This window comes from Petromyzon marinus (assembly GCF_048934315.1).
Source record: "Petromyzon marinus isolate PM22_M1 ecotype Great Lakes invasive population chromosome 83 unlocalized genomic scaffold, UKy_Petmar_22M1.pri1.0 chr83_unloc.3, whole genome shotgun sequence".
NCBI lineage: Eukaryota > Metazoa > Chordata > Hyperoartia > Petromyzontiformes > Petromyzontidae > Petromyzon > Petromyzon marinus.
Genome location: NW_027422636.1, coordinates 334,684 through 361,207, shown reverse-complemented (window position 1 = coordinate 361,207; position 26,524 = coordinate 334,684). Strand labels below are relative to the sequence as shown.

The 26,524-nt window shown below is 53.0% G+C and overlaps 1 protein-coding gene across 3 annotated transcripts; it reads left to right on the top strand.

Annotated features, from left to right (window-relative positions):
* The first annotated feature begins 11 nt into the window (after positions 1 to 11).
* Positions 12 to 26,112, top strand: LOC116937984 (suppressor of fused homolog). Of its 3 annotated transcripts, none has more exons than XM_076058990.1 (12): positions 12 to 386; positions 3,711 to 3,839; positions 5,485 to 5,621; positions 6,375 to 6,517; positions 9,391 to 9,476; positions 10,516 to 10,588; positions 13,502 to 13,712; positions 15,436 to 15,595; positions 17,137 to 17,346; positions 19,800 to 19,938; positions 24,237 to 24,305; positions 25,607 to 26,112. In XM_076058990.1, the coding sequence occupies exons 1-12, from the start codon at positions 88 to 90 to the stop codon at positions 25,688 to 25,690; spliced, it is 1,740 nt and encodes a 579-aa protein (XP_075915105.1). In that variant the 5' UTR covers positions 12 to 87; the 3' UTR covers positions 25,691 to 26,112. The 3 variants fall into 3 exon arrangements, with proteins under 3 accessions (XP_075915105.1, XP_075915107.1, XP_075915106.1); XM_076058992.1 differs by lacking the exon at positions 12 to 386 and adding an exon at positions 1,763 to 1,854; XM_076058991.1 differs by lacking the exon at positions 12 to 386 and adding an exon at positions 2,702 to 2,793.
* The last annotated feature ends 412 nt before the right edge of the window (positions 26,113 to 26,524 follow it).

The following is a 26,524-nucleotide window of genomic DNA, read 5'->3' as shown; positions in this document are numbered from 1 at the left end:
GACGTCACCACGCAAGCCCCACCCTCCGCCCCAACCCCTTCCTGGCCCCGCCCCTCTCCTCCATCGTCTCCAACCGCTCGACTTAAGATGGACGCCCACAACAACAACAACAGCGGCGGAGCTGAGGCTGAGGCGAACAGGCAACGCCTCGAGTGGGGACAGCGTGGGGAGCGGGCACAGGAGGAGGACGACGATGATGACGACGACGACGAGGAGGATGAGGAGGAGGACGACGACGAGGAGGAGGAGGAAGGAGGAGGAGACGGAGCTGGTGCCGTGCCGGGCATCCGCGCTCCGCCAGGCCTCAGGGCCGTGTACCAGGAGTGTAACAGGCGATACCCAGAACAGCCTAACCCTCTACAAGTTACAGCTATCGTCAAGTACTGGTGAGTAGCTGTAGTAGTAGTAGCTGTAGTAGTAGCAGTAGTAGTAGCTGTAGTAGTAGTACTAGGAGTGTAACAGGCGATACCCAGAACAGCCTAACCCTCTACAAGTTACAGCTATCGTCAAGTACTGGTGAGTAGCTGTAGTAGTAGTAGCTGTAGTAGTAGCAGTAGTAGTACTAGGAGTGTAACAGGCGATACCCAGAACAGCCTAACCCTCTACAAGTTACAGCTATCGTCAAGTACTGGTGAGTAGCTGTAGTAGTAGTAGCTGTAGTAGTAGTACTAGGAGTGTAACAGGCGATACCCAGAACAGCCTAACCCTCTACAAGTTACAGCTATCGTCAAGTACTGGTGAGTAGCTGTAGTAGTAGTAGCTGTAGTAGTAGTAGCTGTAGTAGTAGTAGCTGTAGTAGTAGCTGTAGTAGTAGTAGCTGTAGTAGTAGCAGCTGTAGTAGTAGCTGTAGTAGTAGTAGTAGCTGTAGTAGTAGTAGTAGCTGTAGTAGTAGCTGTACCAGGAGTGTAACAGGCGATACCCAGAACAGCCTAACCCTCTACAAGTTACAGCTATCGTCAAGTACTGGTGAGTAGCTGTAGTAGTAGTAGCTGTAGTAGCTGTAGTAGTAGCAGTAGTAGTAGCTGTAGTAGTAGTACTAGGAGTGTAACAGGCGATACCCAGAACAGCCTAACCCTCTACAAGTTACAGCTATCGTCAAGTACTGGTGAGTAGCTGTAGTAGTAGCAGCTGTAGTAGTAGCAGTAGTAGTAGCTGTAGTAGTAGTACTAGGAGTGTAACAGGCGATACCCAGAACAGCCTAACCCTCTACAAGTTACAGCTATCGTCAAGTACTGGTGAGTAGCTGTAGTAGTAGTAGCTGTAGTAGTAGCTGTAGTAGTAGTAGTAGCTGTAGTAGTAGTAGTAGCTGTAGTAGCTGTAGTAGTAGTAGCTGTAGTAGTAGTACTAGGAGTGTAACAGGCGATACCCAGAACAGCCTAACCCTCTACAAGTTACAGCTATCGTCAAGTACTGGTGAGTAGCTGTAGTAGTAGTAGCTGTAGTAGTAGTAGCTGTAGTAGTAGTAGCTGTAGTAGTAGTAGCTGTAGTAGTAGTACTAGGAGTGTAACAGGCGATACCCAGAACAGCCTAACCCTCTACAAGTTACAGCTATCGTCAAGTACTGGTGAGTAGCTGTAGTAGTAGTAGCTGTAGTAGTAGCTGTAGTAGCTGTACCAGGAGTGTAACAGGCGATACCCAGAACAGCCTAATCCTCTACAAGTTACAGCTATCGTCAAGTACTGGTGAGTAGTAGTAGCTGTAGTAGTAGTAGCTGTAGTAGTAGTAGCTGTAGTAGTAGTAGCTGTAGTAGTAGTATCTGTAGTAGTAGTAGCTGCAGTAGCTGTACTAGGAGTGTAACAGGCGATACCCAGAACAGCCTAACCCTCTACAAGTTACAGCTATCGTCAAGTACTGGTGAGTAGTAGTAGCTGTAGTAGCTGTAGTAGTAGTAGTAGCTGTAGTAGTAGTAGCTGTAGTAGTAGCTGCTGTAGTAGCTGCTGTAGTAGTAGTAGCAGTAGTAGTAGTTGTAGTAGCTGTAGTTGTAGTAGCTGTAGTAGTAGTAGCTGTAGTAGTAGTAGCTGTAGTAGTAGTAGCTGTAGTAGTAGCTGTAGTAGTAGTAGCTGTAGTAGTAGCAGCTGTAGTAGTAGTAGTAGCTGTACTAGGAGTGTCACAGGCGATACCCAGAGCAGCCTAATCCTCTACAAGTTACAGCTATCGTCAAGTACTGGTGAGTAGTAGTAGCTGTAGTAGTAGTTGCTGTAGTAGTAGTAGCAGTACCAGGAGTGTAACAGGCGATACCCAGAACAGCCTAACCCTCTACAAGTTACAGCTATCGTCAAGTGCTGGTGAGTAGCAGTAGTAGTAGTAGCTGTAGTAGTAGTAGCTGTAGTAGTAGTGGCTGTAGTAGTAGTAGCTGTAGTAGTAGCTGTAGTAGTTGTATCAGTAATAGTAGTAGTAGCTGTAGTAGTAGTAGCTGTAGTAGTTGTATCAGTAGTAGTAGTAGCTGTAGTAGTAGTAGTAGCTGTAGTAGTAGTAGCTGTAGTAGTTGTATCAGTAGTAGTAGCTGTAGTAGTAGTAGTAGCTGTAGTAGCAGTAGTAGTAGTAGCTGTAGTAGTAGTAGTAGCTGTAGTAGTTGTAGCTGTAGTTGTAGTAGTAGCTGTAGTTGTAGTAGTAGCTGTAGTTGTAGTAGTAGCTGTAGTTGTAGTAGCTGTAGTAGTTGTATCAGTAGTAGTAGCCGTAGTAGTAGCTGTAGTAGTAGTAGTAGCTGTAGCTGTAGTAGCTGTTCTAGGAGTGTCACAGGCGATACCCAGAGCAGCCTAACCCTCTACAAGTTACAGCTATCGTCAAGTACTGGTGAGTAGTAGTAGCTGTAGTAGTAGCTGTGGTGGTAGTAGCAGTAGTAGTAGCTGTAGTAGTGGTAGCTGTAGTAGTAGTAGCTGTAGTAGTAGCTGTAGTAGTAGCCATAGTAGTAGTAGCTGTAGTAGCTGTAGTAGTGTCTATTTTACAGTGTCTATCTCACCGTGTCTATCTCACCGTGTCTATCTCACCGTGTCTATCTCCTGTGTGTGTGTGTGTGTCTGTGTGTGTGTGTGTGTCTGTGTGTGTGTGTCTGTGTGTGTGTGTCTGTGTGTGTGTGTCTCTGTGTGTCTGTGTGTGTGCGGTGCGGTGTGTGGTCTGTGTGTGTGTCTATGTGTGTGTGTGCGGTGCGGTGTGTGGTCTGTGTGTGTGTCTGTGTGTATCTGTGTGTGTATGCGGTGCGGTGTGTCTGTGTGTGTGTTGTTGTGTGTGTGTCAGTGTGTGGTGTCTGTGTCTGTGTGTTTAACTCGTGGTTTCTTGGTAATTAATTGAAGGTGGAGGGGTTACCAGCCCCTCGCACCCGTCCAGAGCCCCCGTTTAGCCCCTGTGGTGGTCACATGCCATGAGGGGAGGAGCCAATCAAAATTGGATCTCCCCCCACAGCACTGTCCACGACAGAGTTGCCCGTCCGGCACCGCGAGGAGGTAGGGGGTTGTTTTGCCGGACTAAAGCACAGCAGGTTGGCACAGAAGGGGGCACAGGTGGTGCATCAGCCAGTCATCTCAGTCAGTCGACCCGTGGCACCCTGCTGGGTCTGCCCCGTGACCTCCTGCCAGCGGGCGTTCGACACTTCACGTGGCCTCAGGGTGCACATAGCCTGGCACAAGCGTCGTGGTGACGTCACCGCCACTTAGTGGCTAATGGCGGTTGTTGTTGTCTGTGTGTGGTGTCTGTGTGTGTCTGTGTGTGTGTAGGTTGGGGGGCCCAGACCCCCTGGACTACATCAGTATGTACCGCTGCGGTGGTGGTGGTGGCGTGGAGGAGCACTGGGTCTACGTCAGCTTCGGACTCAGCGACCTTTACGGAGACGGCAGAGTCCACCCGTTAGTCAACCACCACTACCACCACTACTAGTATTATTACTACCACTAGTATTATTACTACCACTACTACCACTAGTATTATTACTACCACCACTACTAGTATTATTACTACCACTAGTATTATTACTACCACTACTACCACTAGTATTATTACTACCACTAGTATTATTACTACCACTACTACCACTAGTATTATTACTACCACCACTACTAGTATTATTACTACCACTACTACCACTAGTATTATTACTACCACTACTACCACTAGTATTATTACTACCACTAGTATTATTACTACCACTACTACCACTAGTATTATTACTACCACTAGTAGCACTAGTATTATTACTACCACTAGTAGCACTAGTATTATTACTACCACTAGTATTATTACTACCACTAGTAGCACTAGTATTATTACTACCACTAGTAGCACTAGTATTATTACTACCACTAGTATTATTACTACCACTAGTATTATTACTACCACTAGTACCACTAGTATTATTACTACCACTAGTACCACTAGTATTATTACTACCACTAGTACCATTAGTATTATTACTACCACTACTACCACTACTAGTATTATTACTACCACTACTAGTATTATTACTACCACTACTACCACTAGTATTATTACTACCACTACTACCACTAGTATTATTACTACCACTACTACCACTAGTATTATTACTACCACTACCACTAGTTTTATTACTACCATTACTACCACTAGTATTATTACTACCACTAGTACCACTAGTATTATTACTACCACTACTACCACTAGTATTATTACTACCACTACTACCACTAGTATTATTACTACCACTAGTACCACTAGTATTATTACTACCACTACTACCACTAGTATTATTACTACCACTAGTACCACTAGTGTTATTACTACCACTAGTATTATTACTACCACTAGTATTATTACTACCACTACCACCACTACTAGTATTATTACTACCACTACTACCACTAGTATTATTACTACCACTACCACCACTACTAGTATTATTACTACCACTAGTATTATTCCTACCACTAGTATTATTACTACCACTACTACCACTAGTCCTACTACCTATAGTACTACTACCACTACTACCACTAGTGCTACTACTACTACCACTACTGCCATCACTGCTACTACCACTACTACTTCCACTACTACCATCACTACTACCACCACTACTACCACTACTACCACCATTACTACCACTACTACTACCACTACTACCACCATTACTACCACTATTACTATAGCAATGGTGCGGCGTGTGTGGTGTGTGTGTGGTGTGTGTGTGCGGTGTGTGGTGTGTGTGTGTGCGGTGTGTGTGGTGTGTGTGGTGTGTGTAGTGTGTGTGTGTGGGGTGTGTAGTGTGTGTGTGTTTGTGGTGTGTGTGTGTTTGTGGTGTGTGTGTGTTTGTGGTGTGTGTGTGTGTTTGTGGTGTGTGTGTGTGGTGTGTGTGTGTGTTTGTGGTGTGTGTTTGTGGTGTGTGTTTGTGGTGTGTGTGTGTGGTGTGTGTGTGGTGTTTGTGTGGTGTTTGTGTGGTGTTTGTGTGCGGTGTGTGGGGTGTGTGGTGTGTGTTGTATACTATAACAATGGTGCGGTGTGTGCGGTGCGGCTCAGGTTGAGTGCGCCGGACTCTCCCTCCGGCTTCGGCTTTGAGCTCACGTTCCGGTTGAAGCGAGAACCCGGAGAGACGGCTCCACCGACCTGGCCCGCCGAGCTCATGCAGGGCCTGGCTCGCTACGTCTTCCAGTCCGGTACCCGGCTACTCTACTCCACGTCTTACTGCTCACCACACTCACATAGCCCACCGTGCACTGCTAAGACTCCAGTCCGGTAACCGGCGACTTCACTCCACGTCTTAATCACTCACCATGCTCGCTTAGCCCACCGTGCACTGCTGTAGTACGAGACTACGGTCTGGTACCCGGCCACTCTACTCCACTCCGTGTGTTACCACTCGCCACAGCCGTGGCTCACATAGCCCACCGTGCATGGCTAAGACTCCAGTCCGGTAACTGGCGACTCCAGTCCGTGTCTTACCGCTCACCACAGCCGTGGGTGAGTGGGTGATTGAGTGGGTGGATGAATGTTGGGGTGAGTGAGTGAGCGAGTGGATGAATGGGTGATTGAGTGAACGAGTGAATGCATGGGTGAGTGAGTGAGTGGGTGAGCGAGTGGATAATGGGTGAATGAGCGAGTGGATGCATGGGTGAGTGAGTGGATGCGTGAGTGGGCGAGCGAGTGAGTGGCTGGATGGGTAAGTGAGTGGATGCATGGGTGAGTGAGCGAGTGGATGCACGGGTGAGTGAGTGGGTGAGTGGATGCGTGAGTGAGTGAGCGAGTGAGTGGCTGCTGGGTAAGTGAGTGGATGCATGGATGAATGGGTGAGCGAGTGGATGAATGGGTGAGTGAGTGGGTGAGTGAGCGAGTGGATGAATGGGTGAGTGAGTGACCGAGTGGATGGCTGAGTGGGCTTTGCCTGGGTGATGTTTGTCTGCGCGCTGCAGAGAATCGCCTGTGCAGTGGTGACCACGTGTCCTGGCACGCGCCTCTGGACGGCCACGACTCACGGCTGCAGCACATGCTGCTGACAGAGGACGCACAGCTGCAGACTGTCAACTCCCCACTGGGATCTGTCTCCTTCCTGCAGGTCACACACACACACACAGACACACACACACAGACACACACACAGAGACACACACACAGAGACACACACACAGAGACACACACACAGAGACACACACACAGAGACACACACACAGAGACACACACACAGAGACACACACACACACAGACACACACACACACAGACACACACACACACAGACACACACACACAGAGACACACACACAGAGACACACACAGACACACAGACACACACAGAGACACACACACAGACACACACACACAGAGACACACACACAGACACACACACACAGAGACACACACACACACAGACACACACACACACAGAGACACACACAGACACACACACACAGACACACACACACAGACACACACAGAGACACACACACAGACACACACAGAGACACACAACAATAACAACCGCCATTCGCCACTAAGTGGCGGTGACGTCACCACGACGCTTGTGCCAGGCCATGTGCACCTTGAGGCCACGTGAAGTGTCGAACGCCCGCTGGCAGGAGGTCACGGGGCAGACCCAGGTGCCACAGGTCGACTGACTGAGATGACTGGCTGATGCACCACCTGTGCCCCCTACTGTGCCAACCTGCTGCGCTTTAGCCACCCGGCGCTCCGCTCGTTGTTGTGAGCGTCGCTCCTCCGCCCTCCGTTGTTGTTGGAGGGCGACTGCCTCCAACTGCCCAGTAGCATCCTTCACGAGCCTCCTCCACAGAGGCCGATCTTGACACCGCTGGTACCAGTCATCGGCAAGTCCACTCAGCTCCACGTCCTCCTGTACCACATCACTCCATCTCTTCTCTAGCCCGTGCCGCGCCCGTTTAGTTTCCTCGATCCGGCCGAACAAAATCTGTTTCGGCATGCGGTGACCAAATTGGGCATGCGGGCTACATGACCCAGCCAACGCAGCCTTGCCTGCCGGAGGTGCTCACCGATGGGACCTTGCCCAGATCTTTCGAGGATTTGCGAGCTCCTCACACAATCCAGCCTGGCTAAACCCAGGATGGATCGTAGGCAGGCCAGCCTAAATGTATGCTGTGTGTGTACACTGTGTGTGTGTACTGTGTGTGTGTGTGTACACTGTGTGTGTGTGTGTGTACTGTGTGTGTGTGTACGCTGTGTGTGTACGCTGTGTGTGTGTAACTGTATGTATGTGTTTGTAGATTGTGGGTGTGTGTAACTGTGTGTGTATACACTATGTATGTGTATAGACTGTGTGTGTAACTGTGTGTGTGTGTAACTGTGTGTATACACTATGTATATGTGTGTGTAACTGTGTGTATACACTGTGTGTGTGTGTAACTGTGTGTGTACACTATGTGTTGTGTAACTGTGTGTGTGTATGTGTAACTGTGTGTATGTAGATTGTGGGTTTGTGTAACTGTGTGTGTGTGTGTAACTGTGTGTGTGTATACACTATGTATGTATACACTATGTATGTGTGTGTGTAACTGTGTGTGTGTATGTAGATTGTGGGTGTGTGTAACTGTGTGTGTACACTATGTGTTGTGTAACTGTGTGTGTGTATGTGTAACTGTGTGTATGTAGATTGTGGGTTTGTGTAACTGTGTGTGTGTGTGTATACACTATGTATGTATACACTATGTATGTGTGTGTGTAACTGTGTGTGTGTGTATGTAGATTGTGGGTGTGTGTAACTGTGTGTGTGTGTATAACTGTGTGTATATGTAGATTGTGGGTGTGTGTAACTGTGTGTGTATACACTATGTATGTGTGTATTCACTATGTATGTGTGTGTGTGTAACTGTGTGTGTGTGTATGTAGATTGTGTGTGTGTGTAACTGTGTGTGTGTGTGTAACTGTGTGTGTGTATACACTATGTATGTGTGTATACACTATGTATGTGTGTACACTATGTATGTGTGTGTACACTGTGTGTGTGTAACTGTGTGTGTGTATGTAGATTGTGGGTGTGTGTAACTGTGTGTGTGTGTAGATTGTGGGTGTGTGTAACTGTGTAACTGTGTGTGTGTAACTGTGTAACTGTGTGTGTATGTAGATTGTGGGTGTGTGTAACAGTGTGTGTGTAACTGTGTGTGTATACACTGTGTGTATACACTGTGTGTGTGTAACTGTGTGTGTGTATACACTGTGTGTGTGTAACTGTGTGTGTGTGTGTGTAACTGTGTGTGTGTGTAGATTGTGGGTGTGTGTAACAGTGTGTGTGTGTGTAACTGTGTGTGTGTGTAGATTGTGGGTGTGTGTAACAGTGCGTGTGTGTGTGTAACTGTGTGTGTGTGTAGATTGTGGGTGTGTGTAACAGTGTGTGTGTGTGTAACTGTGTGTGTGTGTAGATTGTGGGTGTGTGTAACAGTGTGTGTGTGTGTGTAGATTGTGGGTGTGTGTAGATTGTGGGTGTGTGTAACTGTGTGTGTATACACTATGTGTGTGTGTGTGTAACTGTGTGTAGATTGTGGGTGTGTTTAACAGTGTGTGTGTGTGTGTAACTGTGTGTGTATGTAGATTGTGGGTGTGTGTAACAGTGTGTGTGTGTGTAACTGTGTGTGTGTGTAGATTGTGGGTGTGTGTAACAGTGTGTGTGTAGATTGTGGGTGTGTGTAACAGTGTGTGTGTAGATTGTGGGTGTGTGTAGATTGTGGGTGTGTGTAACTGTGTGTGTGTATACACTATGTGTGTGTGTGTAACTGTGTGTAGATTGTGGGTGTGTTTAACAGTGTGTGTGTGTGTGTAACTGTGTGTGTGTATGTAGATTGTGGGTGTGTGTAACAGTGTGTGTGTGTAGATTGTGGGTGTGTAACAGTGTGTGTGTAACTGTGTGTGTGTAGATTGTGGGTGTGTGTAACAGTGTGTGTGTGTGTAACTGTGTGTGTGTGTAGATTGTGGGTGTGTGTAACGAGGAGCTGCAGGCTGCCCAGCAGTGGAACGGCCCTGGGGTCATCGACATCCTCAAGTCTGTGCCTGGGTACGTCACACACACACTTACACACACGTACACACTTACACACTTACACACACGTACACACTTACACACACACACACTTACACACACGTACACACACACACACACTTACATACACTTACACACACACACTTGCACACACGCACACACTTACACACACACACACACTTACACACACACGTACACACACGTACACACGTACACACTTACACACGTACACACTTACACACGTATACACTTACACACGTACACACTTACACACACACACACGTACACACTTGCACACACGTACACACTTACACACACACACGTCTACACACACAGTGTACACACACACAGTATACACACACAGTATACACACACACAAGTAAACACACGTACACACTTACACACACTTACACACACACACACGTCTACACACACACAGTGTACACACACACACGTACACACACACACGCACACACACACGCACACACACACGTGCACACTTACACACACACACGTACACACTTACACACACACATGTCTACACACACACAGTGTACACACTTACACACACACACGTACACACTTACACACACTTACACACACACGTCTACACACACAATGTAGACACACACACACGTGTACACACGTGTATGCACAGGTGCAGCAGGAGGTTACGGGACAGACCCTGCATCTGCCATGGGTTGTGCTGCTGTGCCAGGCTAGGTGCATGAGGTCACGTGACAGACCCTGCCGGTGACACGGGTTGTACTGCTGTGCCAGGCTAGGTGCACGAGGAGGAGGTCACGGGACAGACCCTGCAGGTGACATGGGTTGTGCTGCTGTGCCAGGCTAGGTGCACGAGGTCACGGGACAGACCCTGCAGGTGACATGGGTTGTACCGCTGTGCCAGGCTAGGTGCACGAGGAGGAGGTCACGTGACAGGCCCTGCCGGTGACACGGGTTGTACCGCTGTGCCAGGCTAGGTGCGCGAGGAGGAGGTCACGTGACAGACCCTGCCGGTGACACGGGCTGTACCTCTGCGCGTGTTGTGCAGGGCGGGGGGCCCGTGGCTCATCACCGACATGAGGAGGGGGGAGTCCGTGTTTGAGATCGACCCCCAGCTCCAGGTGACCGCCGATCTCCATGGGGGTCACGACGGTGACGCCCCTCCGCCCTCCACCGCCACCCCCCCTCCACCGCCAAGTGCCGGAGAAACCCGGCGAGCCGCGAAGCTCTTCGCGTGGTACCCCCGCGGGGAGCTTGCCGGTGGGGGGGGGGGGGGGGGGGGGGGGACGGGTCGCTGGTTTCCCCAGGCCGGGGACGACCCCCCGGGGTCACCCGATCAGCGGTGGCGGTGGGGGGGGGGGGGCCCTGTGGCGTGTGATGTCGTGGAACGTCCCAGGTTTATCGTTTCAAAAAAAAACAACCCCCGCATGAGAAATACTAAAAAAACGCGGAACCCTTTTGATTGAGATATATATTTACTTACGGTAAGGCGATTGTAAAATTTTTTATTTATTTTTTATTTCCCCCCGCTCGTCGCGCAGCCTGCCCAATGCGCCAAATCGCTAAGCTGAAACCACCCGGTCGTTGGGCAGAGCTGTTGAGGAGGCGGCCGCGGGCGAGAGAGAGAGAGGGAGAGCTCTCTCCGCTGAAGTGCAGCGTCGCCGAGGAGTCGGGATTGACGGCTTGGAGGCTCGTTCGTGTGGCGCCTCTCTCTCTCTCTCGTGCGGCGAGGTTTCACCCGGCGCTGCAGCTGTGACCCCCCCCCCCCGCCCCCCCGCGCTGCGAACCCGGCGCCACCCCCCCCTTCACCCCCCCCCCCCGAGTTTGATTCCCGCTCACGGCCAACGCCGTCGGTGGCGATTTTACCCGAACAAACCGGCGCTGGGTCTCGGTGGGTTGGCGGGTCGGTGGGTTAGCGGGTCAGAGGGTCAGAGGGTTGGCGGGTTAGTGGGTTAGCGGGTCAGCGGGTCAGCGGGTTAGCGGGTTAGCGGGTTAGCGAGTCTGTGGGTCAGCGGGTCAGCGGGTTAGCGGGTCAGCGGGTCAGCGGGTTAGCGGGTCAGCGGGTCAGCGGGTTAGTGGGTTAGGTCAGCGGGTCAGCGGGTCAGCGGGTCAGCGGGTCAGCGGGTTAGCGGGTTAGCGGGTCAACGGGTTAGTGGGTTAGGTCAGCGGGTTAGCGGGTCGGTGCCGACCACCCCGTTAGCCCCGCCCCAACGACCCCGTTGGCCCGATGGGCCGGCTGAACCTCCGACTCCATGGTGACCCACTGGCCTGGTGACCCGCTGACCCCACTGATCCAGTGACTTTTGACCCGCTAACCTACTGACCTAACCCGCTGGCCCACTAACCTACCGACCCACTCACCTGCTGACCCGCTAACCTACCGACCCGCTGACCTAACCCACCGACCCGCTGACCCGCTAACCTACCGACCCGCTAACCCACTGACCCGCTAACCTACCGACCCGCTAACCCACTGACCCGCTAACCTACTGACCCGCTAACCTACTGACCCGCTAACCCACTGACCCGCTAACCAACTGACCCGCTAACCCACCGACCCGCTAACCTACCGACCCGCTAACCCACTGACCCACTAACCTACCGACCCGCTAACCTACTGACCCGCTAACCCACTGACCCACTAACCAACTGACCCGCTAACCCACTGACCCGCTAACCTACCGACCCACTAACCTACTGACCCGCTAACCCACTGACCCGCTAACCTACCGACCCGCTAACCCACTGACCCGCTAACCTACTGACCCGCTAACCCACTGACCCGCTAACCCACTGACCCACTAACCAACTGACCCGCTAACCTACCGACCCGCTAACCCACTGACCCGCTAACCTACCGACCCACTAACCTACTGACCCGCTAACCCACTGACCCGCTAACCTACCGACCCGCTAACCCACTGACCCGCTAACCTACTGACCCGCTAACCCACTGACCCGCTAACCCACTGACCCACTAACCAACTGACCCGCTAACCTACCGACCCGCTAACCCACTGACCCGCTAACCTACTGACCCACTAACCCACTGACCCGCTAACCTACTGACCCACTAACCCACTGACCCGCTAACCTACCGACCCGCTAACCCACTGACCCGCTAACCTACTGACCCACTAACCCACTGACCCGCTAACCAACTGACCCACTGACCCGCTAACCTACCGACCCGCTAACCTACTGACCCGCTAACCTACTGACCCACTAACCCACTGACCCACTAACCAACTGACCCGCTAACCCACTGACCCACTAACCTACCGACCCGCTAACCCACTGACCCGCTAACCCACTGACCCGCTAACCCACTGACCCGCTAACCTACCGACCCGCTAACCCACTGACCCGCTAACCTACTGACCCACTAACCCACTGACCCGCTAACCAACTGACCCGCTAACCCACTGACCCGCTAACCTACCGACCCGCTAACCTACTGACCCGCTAACCTACTGACCCACTAACCCACTGACCCGCTAACCAACTGACCCGCTAACCCACTGACCCGCTAACCAACTGACCCGCTAACCCACTGACCCACTAACCTACCGACCCGCTAACCCACTGACCCGCTAACCTACTGACCCGCTAACCCACTGACCCGCTAACCTACTGACCCACTAACCCACTGACCCACTAACCAACTGACCCGCTAACCCACTGACCTGCTAACCTACCGACCCGCTAACCCACTGACCCGCTAACCTACTGACCCGCTAACCCACTGACCCGCTAACCTACTGACCCACTAACCCACTGACCCACTAACCAACTGACCCGCTAACCCACTGACCTGCTAACCTACCGACCCGCTAACCCACTGACCCACTAACCTACCGACCCGCTAACCCACTGACCCACTAACCTACCGACCCGCTAACCTACTGACCCGCTAACCTACTGACCCACTAACCCACTGACCCGCTAACCCACTGACCCGCTAACCAACCGACCCGCTAACCTGCTGACCCGCTAACCTACCGACCTGCTAACCCACTGACCCACCGTGCTAGGAGCGCGTGGACGTGGGAGTGGAGCGGGAGGGCTCCAACCTCAGCGGCGTCAGCGGCCGCCTCGCCTGGGCCAGCGGCGCCCCCGGCAACGGCCGTCGCCGTGGAGACCGCAACGGCCGTCACCAAGGAGATCGCCCCGGCAACGGCCATCGCCAAGGAGACCGCGCCGGCGGGGAGGGGCCACGGGGCCCTCGCACCCTGTCCCACAGAGGTCAGGGGTCGTGGTGTGTGGTGTGTGTGGTGTGTGTGGTGTGTGTGCGTGTGTGTAGTGTGGTGTGTGTAGTGTGGTGTGTGTGTGCGTGCGTGTGTGTGTGTAGTGTGGTGTGTGTAGTGTGGTGTGTGTGCGTGTGTGTAGTGTGGTGTGTGTGTGTGGTGTGTATGTATAGTGTGTGTGTGGTGTGTGTGTAGTGTGGTGTGTGTGTTTAGTGTGTGTGTAGTGTAGTGTGGTGTGTGTGTAGTGTGGTGTGTGTGTAGTGTGGTGTGTGGTGTGTGTGTAGTGTGGTGTGTGTGTGTGGTGTGTGTGTGTGGTGTGTGTATTGTGTGTGTAGTGTGTGTGTGGTGTGTGTAGTGTGGTGTGTGTGTAGTGTGGTGTGTGTAGTGTGTAGTGTGTGTGTGTGGTGTGTGTGTAGTGTGTGTACGGTGTGTTGTGTGTGTGTGTAGTGGGTGTGTGTGTGGTGTGTCGTGCGTGGTGTGTCATGTGTGTGGTGTGTGTGTGTGGAGTGTAGTGTGTGTGTGTGGTGTGTGTGTGTCTGTCTGTGTGTGTAGTGCGAAACGTGGACCCCCCTAATGGAACATCTTCGCCGGTTAGAAACATTTAGGCTGGCCTGCCTACGATCCATTCTGGGTTTAACCAGACTGGATTGTGTGAGGAGCTCACAAATCCTTGAAAGATCTGCACAAAGTCCCATCGGTGAGCTCCTCCGGCAGGCAAGGCTGCGTTGGCTGGGTCATGTAGCCCGCATGCCCAGCCACCGCATGCCGAAACAGCTTTTGATTTGGCCGGATTGAGGGGGCTAAACAGGCGCGGCACGGGCTAGAGAAGAGATGGAGTGATGTGGTACAGGAGGATGTGGAGCTGAGTGGACTTGCCGATGACCGGTACCAGCGGTGTCAAGATCGGCCTCTGTGGAGGAGGCTTGTGAAGGATGCTACTGGGCAGTTGGAGGCAGTCGCCCTCCAACAACAACGGAGGGCGGAGGAGCGACGCTCACAACAACGAGCGGAGCGCCGGGTGGCTAAAGCACAGCGGGTTGGCACAGTAGGGGGCACAGGTGGTGCATCAGCCAGTCATCTCAGTCAGTCGACCCGTGGCACCTGGGTCTGCCCAGTGACCTCCTGCCAGCGGGCGTTCGACACTTCACGTGGCCTCAGGGTGCACATAGCCTGGCACAAGCGTCGTGGTGACGTCACCGCCACTTAGTGGCGAATGGTGGTTGTTGTTGTGTATAGCCTGTGTGTGTGTAGTGTGTGTCTGTGTGTAGTGTGTGTGTAGTGTGTGTCTGTGTGTAGTGTGTGTAGTGTGTGTCTGTGTGTAGTGTGTGTAGTGTGTGTGTGTGTTTGCGTGTGTAGATTTGTGGGTATGTGTGGTACGCTGCTGAGTGGTTGCAGTGGTTACTGAGGAGTGGTTACTGGGCGGTTGCAGTCGTTGCTGAGGGGTTGCGGTGGTTGCGGTGGTTGCGGTGGTTGCTGAGGGGTTGTGGTGGTTGCTGAGGGGTTGTGGTGGTTGCTGAGGGGTTGCGGTGGTTGCGGTGGTTGCTGAGGGGTTGTGGTGGTTGCTGAGGGGTTGCGGTGGTTGCTGAGGGGTTGCGGTGGTTGCGGTGGTTGCGGTGGTTGCTGAGGGGTTGTGGTGGTTGCTGAGGGGTTGCGGTGGTTGCTGAGGGGTTGTGGTGGTTGCGGTGGTTGCTGAGGGGTTGTGGTGGTTGCGGTGGTTGCAGACTCAGCTGGGATCCGCGCTGCGCTCAGAAGGGGACTTGGAGCCACGGGGGTCAGGGGAGGGGGAGCGCTGATCCCTGCAACAACCATCGCTTACAACCACCACCACCACCAGCAGCAGCTACAACCACACAGCAACACCACCAACCACGATCGGACAGGGTAACCACCACCACCACAACCATCACAACCACCACCATCACCACAACCACCACCAGCTACAACCACACAGCAACACCACCAACCACGATCGGACAGGGTAACCACCACCACAACCACCACAACCATCACAACCACCACAACCACCACAACCATCACTACCACAACCATCACCATCACAACCACCATCATCACAACCACCACCAGCTACAACCACACAGCAACACCACCAACCACGATCGGACAGGGTAACCACCACCACAACCACCACAACCATCACAACCACCACAACCACCACAACCATCACCACCACAACCATCACCATCACAACCACCACCACAACCACCACCAGCTACAACCACACAGCAACACCACCAACCACGATCGGACAGGGTAACCACCACCACCACCACCACAACCATCACAACCACCACAACCAGCTACAACCACACAGCAACACCACCAACCACGATCGGACAGGGTAACCACCACCACCACAACCATCACAACCTTCACAACCACCATCACAACCATCACAACCACCACCACAACCATCACAACCACCATCATCACAACCACCACAACCACCACCACGACCACCACCATAGCCATCACCATCACCACAATCACCACCACAACCACCACAATCACCACTACAACCACCACCACAACCATCACAACGGTGATGACGATGGTGATGACGATGGTGATGACGATGATGGTGGCGATGATGATGATGGCGACGATGATGACGATGTTGATGGCGGCGACGATGACGATGTTGATGGTGCAGCGTGAAGATGATGATGGTGACGGTGATGACGATGATGGCGACGATGACGACAACGATGTTGATGGTGATGATGGCGACGGTGATGACGATGATGATGGCGACGGTGATGACGATGATGATGGCGACGATGATGATGGCGACGATGATGACGATGATGGTAGCGACGATGATGACGACGATGTTGATGGTGATGATGATGATGATGGCGACTATGATGACGATGATAGTGGCGATGACGATGATGGCGACGGTGATGACGATGATGGTGGCGATGATGATGGCGGCGATGATGATGGCGACGATGATGGCGACGATGATGATGGCGACGATGATGACGATGATGGTGGCGACGATGACGACGACGTTGATGGTGATGGCGATGATGATGATGATGGCGATGATGATGGCGACGATGATGACGATGATGGTAGCGACGATGATGACGACGATGTTGATGGTGATGATGATGATGATGGCGACTATGATGACGATGATAGTGGCGATGACGATGATGGCGACGGTGATGACGATGATGGCGACGATGATGATGGCGACGATGATGATGGCGACGATGATGACAATGATGGTGGCGACGATGACGACGACGTTGATGGTGATGGCGATGATGATGATGATGGCGATGATGATGGCGACGATGATGATGGCGATGATGATGGCGATGATGATGATGGCGACGATGATGGTGGCGACGATGATGGCGATGATGATGGCGACGACGTTGATGGTGCAGCGTGAAGATGGAGCCGCGTGACGATGGCGACGACGATGGCGACGAGGAGGAGGATGAGGAGGAGGATGAGGAGGATGAGGAGGGGGGCGTGGGGGGTGCCCCTCCCCCCACGGGCCCCGTGCCCCCTGAACTGGTGCCACCTCGTCGTGTCCACCAGCTCCACCTCCTCCTCAACCTGGAGTCGGCCTCCCTGCTGCCACTCGCGCTCAGGCACGGTGGGGGGGGTGGGTGGGTGTGGGTGGGTGAGGTGGGTGGGTGGGTGGGTGGGGGGGGGTGGGTTGGTGGGTGGGGTGGGTTGGTGGGTGGGTGGGTTAGTGTAGGTGAGTGAGTGGGTGAGTGAGCGGGCGAGAGCGAGTGAGTGGTGAGTGGTGGTGTGAGTGGGTGAGTGGGTGGGTGAGTGAGTGGGTTGGTGAGTGAGTGGTGGGTGGGTGGTGGGCGGGTGGGTGGGTGGGTGAGTGATGGGTGGGTGGTGGTGAGTGGGTGGGAGTGGGTGAGTGAGTGGGTGGGTGGTGAGTGAGTGGGAGAGTGAGTGGGTGGGTGAGTGGGAGAGTGGGTGGGTGAGTGGGAGAGTGAGTGGGAGAGTGAGAGTGGGTGGGAGAGTGAGTGGGAGAGTGGGTGAGTGAGTGGGTGGGAGAGTGAGTGAGTGTGTGGGTGGGTGAGTGGGTGTGTGAGTGTGTGTGAGTGAGTTGGTGAGTGAGTGAGTGAGTTGGTGAGTGAGTGTGTGAGTGAGTTGGTGAGTGAGTGAGTTGGTGAGTGAGTGAGTGTGTGAGTGAGTGGGTGGGTGAGTGGGTGGATGAGGTGGGTGGGTGGGTGGGTGAGTGAGTGAATGAGTTGGTGAGTGGGTGAGTGGTGAGTTGGGTGAGTGAGTGAGAGTGGTGGGTGAGTGAGTGAGTGGTGAGTGGTGAGTGAGTGAGTGAGTGGTGTGAGTTGAGTGAGTGGTGGGTGAGTGAGTGGTGGGTGAGTGAGTGAGTGAGTGGGGGTGGAGTTGTGAGTGGGGTGAGTGAGTGAGTGAGTTGGTGAGTGAGTGGGTTGGTGAGTGAGTGAGTGAGTTGGTGAGTGAGTGAGTGAGTTGGTGAGTAGTGTGGAGTGAGTGAGTGGTGGGTGAGTGAGTGAGTTGGTGAGAGATGAGTGTAGTGAGAGTGAGTGTGTGAGTGAGTGTGTGGGTGAGTGGTGAGTGAGTGAGTTGGTGAGTGAGTGAGTTGAGTGAGTGAGTGAGTTTGTGAGTGAGTGAGTGGTGAGTTGGTGAGTGAGTGAGTGAGTTGGTGAGTGAGTGAGTGAGTTGGTGAGTGAGTGAGTGGGTGAGTGAGTGAGTGAGTTGGTGGGTGGTGAGTAAGTGATGTGGTGAGTGAGTTGGTGAGTGGAGTGAGTTGGTGAGTGAGTGGTGAGTGAGTGTGTGAGTGAGTGGGTGAGTGAGTTGGTGAGTGAGTGAGTGGGGTGAGTGAGTTGGTGAGTGAGTGAGTGGGTGAGTGAGTGAGTGAAGTTGAGTGAGTGAGTTGGTGAGTGAGTGAGTTGGTGAGTGAGTGAGTTGGTGAGTGAGTGAGTGTGTGAGTGAGTGAGTGAGTTGGTGAGTTGGTGAGTGGGTGAGTGGGTGTGTGAGTGTGAGTGAGTGGGTGTGTGAGTGAGTTGGTGAGTGAGTGAGTGGGTGAGTGAGTTGGTGAGTTGGTGAGTGAGTGAGTGAGTTGGTGAGTGAGTGAGTGTGTGAGTGAGTGGGTGGGTGAGTGGGTGGATGAGTGGGTGGGTGGGTGAGTGAGTGAGTGAGTTGGTGAGTGAGTGGGTGAGTTGGTGAGTGAGTGGGTGAGTTGGTGAGTGGGTGAGTGAGTGAGTGGTTGGGTGAGTGAGTGGGTGAGTTGGTGAGTGGGTGAGTGAGTGAGTGGTTGGGTGAGTGAGTGGGTGAGTTGGTGAGTGGGTGAGTGGGTGAGTGGGTGAGTGGGTGAGTTGGTGAGTGGGTGAGTGAGTGAGTGAGTGGGTGAGTGAGTGAGTGGGTGGGTTGGTGAGTGAGTGAGTTGGTGAGTGAGTTGGTGAGTGAGTTGGTGAGTGAGTTGGTGAGTGAGTTGGTGAGTGAGTTGGTGAGTGAGTTGGTGAGTGAGTGAGTTGGTGAGTTGGTGAGTGAGTGAGTTGGTGAGTGAGTGAGTGAGTTGGTGAGTGAGTGAGTGAGTGGGTGAGTGAGTGAGTGGGTGGGTTGGTGAGTGAGTGAGTTGGTGAGTGAGTTGGTGAGTGAGTGAGTGGGTGGGTGAGTTGGTGAGTGAGTTGGTGAGTGAGTTGGTGAGTGAGTTGGTGAGTGAGTGAGTTGGTGAGTTGGTGAGTGAGTGAGTTGGTGAGTGAGTGAGTGAGTTGGTGAGTGAGTGAGTGAGTTGGTGAGTGAGTGGGTGGGTGAGTTGGTGAGTGAGTTGGTGAGTGGGTGGGTGAGTGAGTGGGTGAGTGAGTGAGTTGGTGAGTGAGTTGGTGAGTTGGTGAGTGAGTTGGTGAGTGAGTGAGTTGGTGAGTGAGTTGGTGAGTTGGTGAGTGAGTTGGTGAGTGAGTGAGTTGGTGAGTGTGTGAGTGAGTGTGTGAGTGAGTGTGAGTGGGTGAGTGGGTGAGTGAGTGGGTGAGTGAGTGAGTGAGTTGGTGAGTGAGTGGGTGAGTGGGTGAGTGAGCGTCACGCTGGCCGTGTTCCCCGCGTGCAGGGGGCGGCTGCGCCACGGACGACACTTCACCTTCAAGGACGTGACGGGGGACGCTGCGGTCACGCTCGTCAGCCCCGGGGTGGAGGGAGCTGTCGTCAGCCCCCTCTGCCCCTACGCCTCCCAGGGGCCTTGGCTGCAGGTACGGTGTGTGTGTCACTTGTGTGTGTGTGTGACTTGTGTGTGTGTGTGTGACTTGTGTGTGTGTGTGACTTGTGTGTGTGTGTGTGACTTGTGTGTGTGTGTGTCACTTGTGTGTGTGTGTGACTTGTGTGTGTGTGTGTGACTTGTGTGTGTGTGTGTCACTTGTGTGTGTGTGTGTCACTTGTGTGTGTGTGTGACTTGTGTGTGTGTGTGTGACTTGTGTGTGTGTGTGACTTGTGTGTGTGTGTGTGACTTGTGTGTGTGTGTGTCACTTGTGTGTGTGTGTGACTTGTGTGTGTGTGTGTGACTTGTGTGTGTGTGTGTCACTTGTGTGTGTGTGTGTCACTTGTGTGTGTGTGTGTCACTTGTGTGTGTGTGTGTGACACTGTGTGTGTGTGTCACTTGTGTGTGTGTGTGACCTGTGTGTGTGTGTGTGACTTGTGTGTGTGTGTGTCACTTGTGTGTGTGTGTGACCTGTGTGTGTGTGTGACTTGTGTGTGTGTGTGTCACTTGTGTGTGTGTGTGTGTGACCTGTGTGTGTGTGTGACTTGTGTGTGTGTGTGTCACTTGTGTGTGTGTGTGACCTGTGTGTGTGTGTGACTTGTGTGTGTGTGTGTCACTTGTGTGTGTGTGTGTGTGACCTGTGTGTGTGTGACACTGTGTGTGTGTGACCTGTGTGTGTGTGACACTGTGTGTGTGTGTGACTTGTGTGTGTGTGTGACTTGTGTGTGTGTGTGTGACCTGTGTGTGTGTATGTACACTGTGTGTGTGTGTGACTTGTGTGTGTGTGTGACTTGTGTGTGTGTGACTTGTGTGTGTGTGACTTGTGTGTGTGTGTGTGACTTGTGTGTGTGTGTGTGACTTGTGTGTGTGTGTGACACTGTGTGTGTGTGTGACTTGTGTGTGTGTGTGACCTGTGTGTGTGTGTGTGACTTGTGTGTGTGTGTGTGACTTGTGTGTGTGTGTGACCTGTGTGTGTGTGTGACCTGTGTGTGTGTGACCTGTGTGTGTGTGTGACTTGTGTGTGTGTGTGACCTGTGTGTGTGTGTCACTTGTGTGTGTGTGTGTGACCTGTGTGTGTGTGTGTGACTTGTGTGTGTGTGTGACCTGTGTGTGTGTGTGTGACTTGTGTGTGTGTGTGTGACCTGTGTGTGTGTGTCACTTGTGTGTGTGTGTGACTTGTGTGTGTGTGTGTGACCTGTGTGTGTGTGTCACTTGTGTGTGTGTGTGACCTGTGTGTGTGTGTGTGACCTGTGTGTGTGTGTGTGTCACTTGTGTGTGTGTGTGACCTGTGTGTGTGTGTGTGACCTGTGTGTGTGTGTGACTTGTGTGTGTGTGTGACCTGTGTGTGTGTGTGACCTGTGTGTGTGTGTGACCTGTGTGTGTGTGTGTGTCACTTGTGTGTGTGTGTGACCTGTGTGTGTGTGTGACTTGTGTGTGTGTGTGACTTGTGTGTGTGTGACCTGTGTGTGTGTGTGACCTGTGTGTCATGACCTGTGTGTGTGTGTGTGTGACCTGTGTGTGTGTGACCTGTGTGTGTGTGTGTGTGACCTGTGTGTGTGTGTGTGTGACCTGTGTGTGTGTATGTACACTGTGTGTGTGTGTGACTTGTGTGTGTGTGTGACTTGTGTGTGTGTGTGTGTGTATGTACACTGTGTGTGTGTGACTTGTGTGTGTATGTGTGACCTGTGTGTGTGTGTGTGACTTGTGTGTGTGTGTGTATGTACACTGTGTGTGTGTGTGTGTGACCTGTGTGTGTGTATGTACACTGTGTGTGTGTGTGTGACTTGTGTGTGTGTGTGACCTGTGTGTGATGTGTGTGTGTGTGTGACCTGTGTGTGTGACCTGTGTGTGTGTGTGTGTGACCTGTGTGTGTGTGTGTGACCTGTGTGTGTGTGTGACACCTGTGTGTGTGTGACACTGACACTGTGTGTGTGTGTGTGACACTGTGTGTGTGACACGGTGTGTGTGTGACACTGTGTGTGTGACACTGTGTGTGTGACACTGTGTGTATGTGTGTGTGTGACACGGTGTGTGTGTGACACTGTGTGTGTGACACTGACACTGTGTGTGACACTGACACTGTGTGTGTATGTACACTGTGTGTGTGCGACACTGTGTGTGTGTGTGACCTGTGTGTGTGTGTGTGACACTGACACTGTGTGTGTGTGACACTGACACTGTGTGTGTGTGTGTGACACTGACACTGTGTGTGTGTGTGTGACACTGACACTGTGTGTGTGTGTGTGACCTGTGTGTGTGAGACACTGACACTGTGTGTGTGACACTGTGTGTGTGTGTGACACTGTGTGTGTGTGTGACCTGTGTGTGTGTGTGACCTGTGTGTGTGTGTGTACACTGTGTGTGTGTGACACTGACACTGTGTGTGTGTGACACTGACACTGTGTGTGTGACACTGTGTGTGTGTGACCTGTGTGTGTGTGTGTACACTGTGTGTGTGACACTGTGTGTGTGACACTGACACTGTGTGTGTGTGTGACACTGACACTGTGTGTGTGTGTGACACTGACACTGTGTGTGTGACACTGACACTGTGTGTGTGACACTGACACTGTGTGTGTGTGACACTGACACTGTGTGTGTGTATGTACACTGTGTGACACTGTGTGTGTGTGTATGTGACACTGACACTGTGTGTGTGTGCATGTACACTGTGTGTGTGACACTGACACTGTGTGTGTGTGACACTGTGTGTGTGAGACACTGACACTGTGTGTGTGTGTGTGACACTGACACTGTGTGTGTGTGACACTGTGTGTGTGTGTGTGACACTGACACTGTGTGTGTGTGTGACACTGACACTGTGTGTGTGTGACACTGTGTGTGTGAGACACTGACACTGTGTGTGTGTGTGTGACACTGACACTGTGTGTGAGACACTGACACTGTGTGTGTGAGACACTGACACTGTGTGTGTGTGAGACACTGACACTGTGTGTGTGTGTGACACTGACACTGTGTGTGACACTGACACTGTGTGTGTGTGTGACACTGTGTGTGTGTGTGACACTGTGTGTGTGACACTGACACTGTGTGTGTGAGACACTGACACTGTGTGTGTGTGTGACACTGTGTGTGTGACACTGACACTGTGTGTGTGAGACACTGACACTGTGTGTGTGAGACACTGACACTGTGTGTGTCTGACACTGACACTGTGTGTGTGTGTGTGAGACACTGACACAGTGTGTGTGTGTGACACTGACACTGTGTGTGTGACACTGTGTGTGTGTGACACTGACACTGTGTGTGTGTGTGACACTGACACTGTGTGTGTGACACTGTGTGTGTGTGTGTGACACTGACACTGTGTGTGTGTGTGACACTGACACTGTGTGTGTGACACTGTGTGTGTGTGTGACACTGTGTGTATGTACACTGTGTGTGTGTGTGACACTTGACACTGTGTGTGTGTGACACTGACACTGTGTGTGTGACACTGACACTGTGTGTGTGTGTGACACTGACACTGTGTGTGTGACACTGACACTGTGTGTGTGTGACACTGACACTGTGTGTGTGTGACACTGACACTGGGTGTGTGTGTGACACTGTGTGTGTGACACTGACACTGTGTGTGTGACACTGACACTGTGTGTGTGTGACACTGACACTGTGTGTGTGTATGTACACTGTGTGTGTGACACTGACACTGTGTGTGTGTGTGACACTGTGTGTGTGACACTGACACTGTGTGTGTGACACTGACACTGTGTGTGTGTGACACTGACACTGTGTGTGTGTGACACTGACACTGTGTGTGTACACTGACACTGTGTGTGTGACCTGTGTGTGTGTGTGACACTGTGTGTGTGTATGTACACTGTGTGTGTGTATGTACACTGTGTGTGTACACTGACACTGTGTGTGTGTACACTGACACTGTGTGTGTGTGTGTGACACTGTGTGTGTGTATGTACACTGTGTGTGTGTGTATGTACACTGTGTGTGTACACTGACACTGTGTGTGTGTGACACTGTGTGTGTGTATGTACACTGTGTGTGTGTGTATGTACACTGTGTGTGTACACTGACACTGTGTGTGTGTGTGACACTGTGTGTGTATGTACACTGTGTGTGTGTGTATGTACACTGTGTGTGTGTGTATGTACACTGTGTATGTGGTACACTGTGTGTGTGTGACACACTGTGTGTGTGTGACACACTGTGTGACACTGTGTGTGTGTGACACACTGTGTGTGTGTGACACACTGTGTGACACTGTGTGTGTGTGACACTGTGTGTGTATGTACACTGTGTGTGTGTGTGCTGCAGGTGCTGCTGCCCACTGAGCGTGTGGACGAGCTGCTCAGGGACCTGGAAGAGCTCCCGGGACTGGAAGAGGTGAGCACTCGCCCACACGCTCACCCACACCCTCACCCACACGCTCACCCACACGCTCACCCACACGCTCACCCACACACTCACCCACACACACACTCACCCACACGCTCACACACACGCTCACCCACACGCTCACCCACACACTCACACACACGCTCACCCACACGCTCACCCACACACTCACCCACACGCTCACCCACACACTCACCCACACACACACTCACCCACACGCTCACCCACACGCTCACCCACACGCTCAGACAAACAATCAGACACCCACACGCTCACACACACGCTCACACACACCCTCACCCACACGCTCACCCACACGCTCACCCACACACTCACCCACACACACTCAGCCACACGCTCACCCACACGCTCACCCACACGCTCGCCCACACGTTCGCCCACACGCTCACCCACACGCTCACCCACACGCTCACCCACACGCTCACCCACACGCTCACCCACAGACACGCTCACCCACACGCTCGCCCACACGCTCACCCACCCACAGTCACGCTCACCCACCCACACGCTCACCCACCCACACGCTCACCCACCCACACGCACACCCACCCACACGCACACCCACCCACACGCTCACCCACCCACACGCTCACCCACCCACACGCTCATCCACCCACAGTCACGCTCACCCACCCACACACTCACCCACCCACAGTCACGCTCACCCACCCACACGCTCACCCACCCACACGCTCACCCACACGCTCACCCACCCACACGCTCACCCACCCACACGCTCACCCACCCACACGCTCGCCCACCCACACGCACACCCACCCACACGCTCACCCACCCACACGCTCACCCACCCACACGCTCACCCACACGCTCACCCACCCACACGCTCACCCACCCACTCACCCACCCACACGCTCACCCACCCACACGCTCACCCACCCACACGCACACCCACCCACACGCTCACCCACCCACACGCTCACCCACCCACACGCTCACCCACACGCTCACCCACCCACACGCTCACCCACCCACACGCTCACCCACCCACACGCACACCCACCCACACGCTCACCCACCCACACGCTCACCCACCCACACGCACACCCACACACCCACCCACACGCTCACCCACCCAGACAAAGGTGGCCGGGCGTGGTGCTGCTGCTGCTGCTGGGCCACCCACCCCCTCTGTGTGTGCCACAGTGCCGGTAGCCTTCATAGACGCTGCTGCTGCTGCTAACAGCACTTGCCTCGGCGGTCTGTTGAGGCTACGCGGGGGACCTTTGCCTGTGTCTGTGTGCGTGCAGGTTAACCTCCCGCGTGAGTTCCGGTGGCCAGAGATGAAACTCGCCATCACCATCCTCCCCGACTCGGATTTCGACTCGCACTGACCCGGCCATTGTGAACCCCCCTCGCACGCAGAGACACACAGAGAGAGAGAGAGACACTCACAGACAGACACAGACAGGCACACTCAGACACACTCACAGACAGACACAGAGAGAGAGATACACTCAGACACACTCACAGACAGACACAGAGAGAGAGAGAGACACTCAGACACACTCACAGACAGACACAGAGAGAGAGAGAGACACTCATAGACAGACACAGACACACTGACAGGCACACTCACAGAGAGAGACACTCACAGACAGACACAGAGAGAGAGAGAGACACTCACAGACAGACACAGACACACTGACAGGCACACTCAGACACACTCACAGACAGACACACTCACAGAGAGAGACACTCACAGACAGACAGAGAGAGACACTCACAGACAGACACACAGACAGACACACTCACACTCAGACACACTCACAGAGAGAGACACTCACAGACAGACACAGACACACTGACAGGCACACTCAGACACCCTCACAGACAGACACAGAGAGAGAGACACTCAGACACACTCACAGACAGACACAGAGAGAGAGACACTCACAGACAGACACAGACACACTGACAGGCACACTCAGACACACTCACAGACAGACACAGAGAGACACTCAGACACCCTCACAGACAGACACAGAGAGAGAGACACTCAGACACCCTCACAGACAGACACAGAGAGAGAGACACTCACAGACAGACACAGACACACTGACAGGCACACTCAGACACACTCACAGACAGACACAGAGAGACACTCAGACACCCTCACAGACAGACACAGAGAGAGAGACACTCAGACACCCTCACAGACAGACACA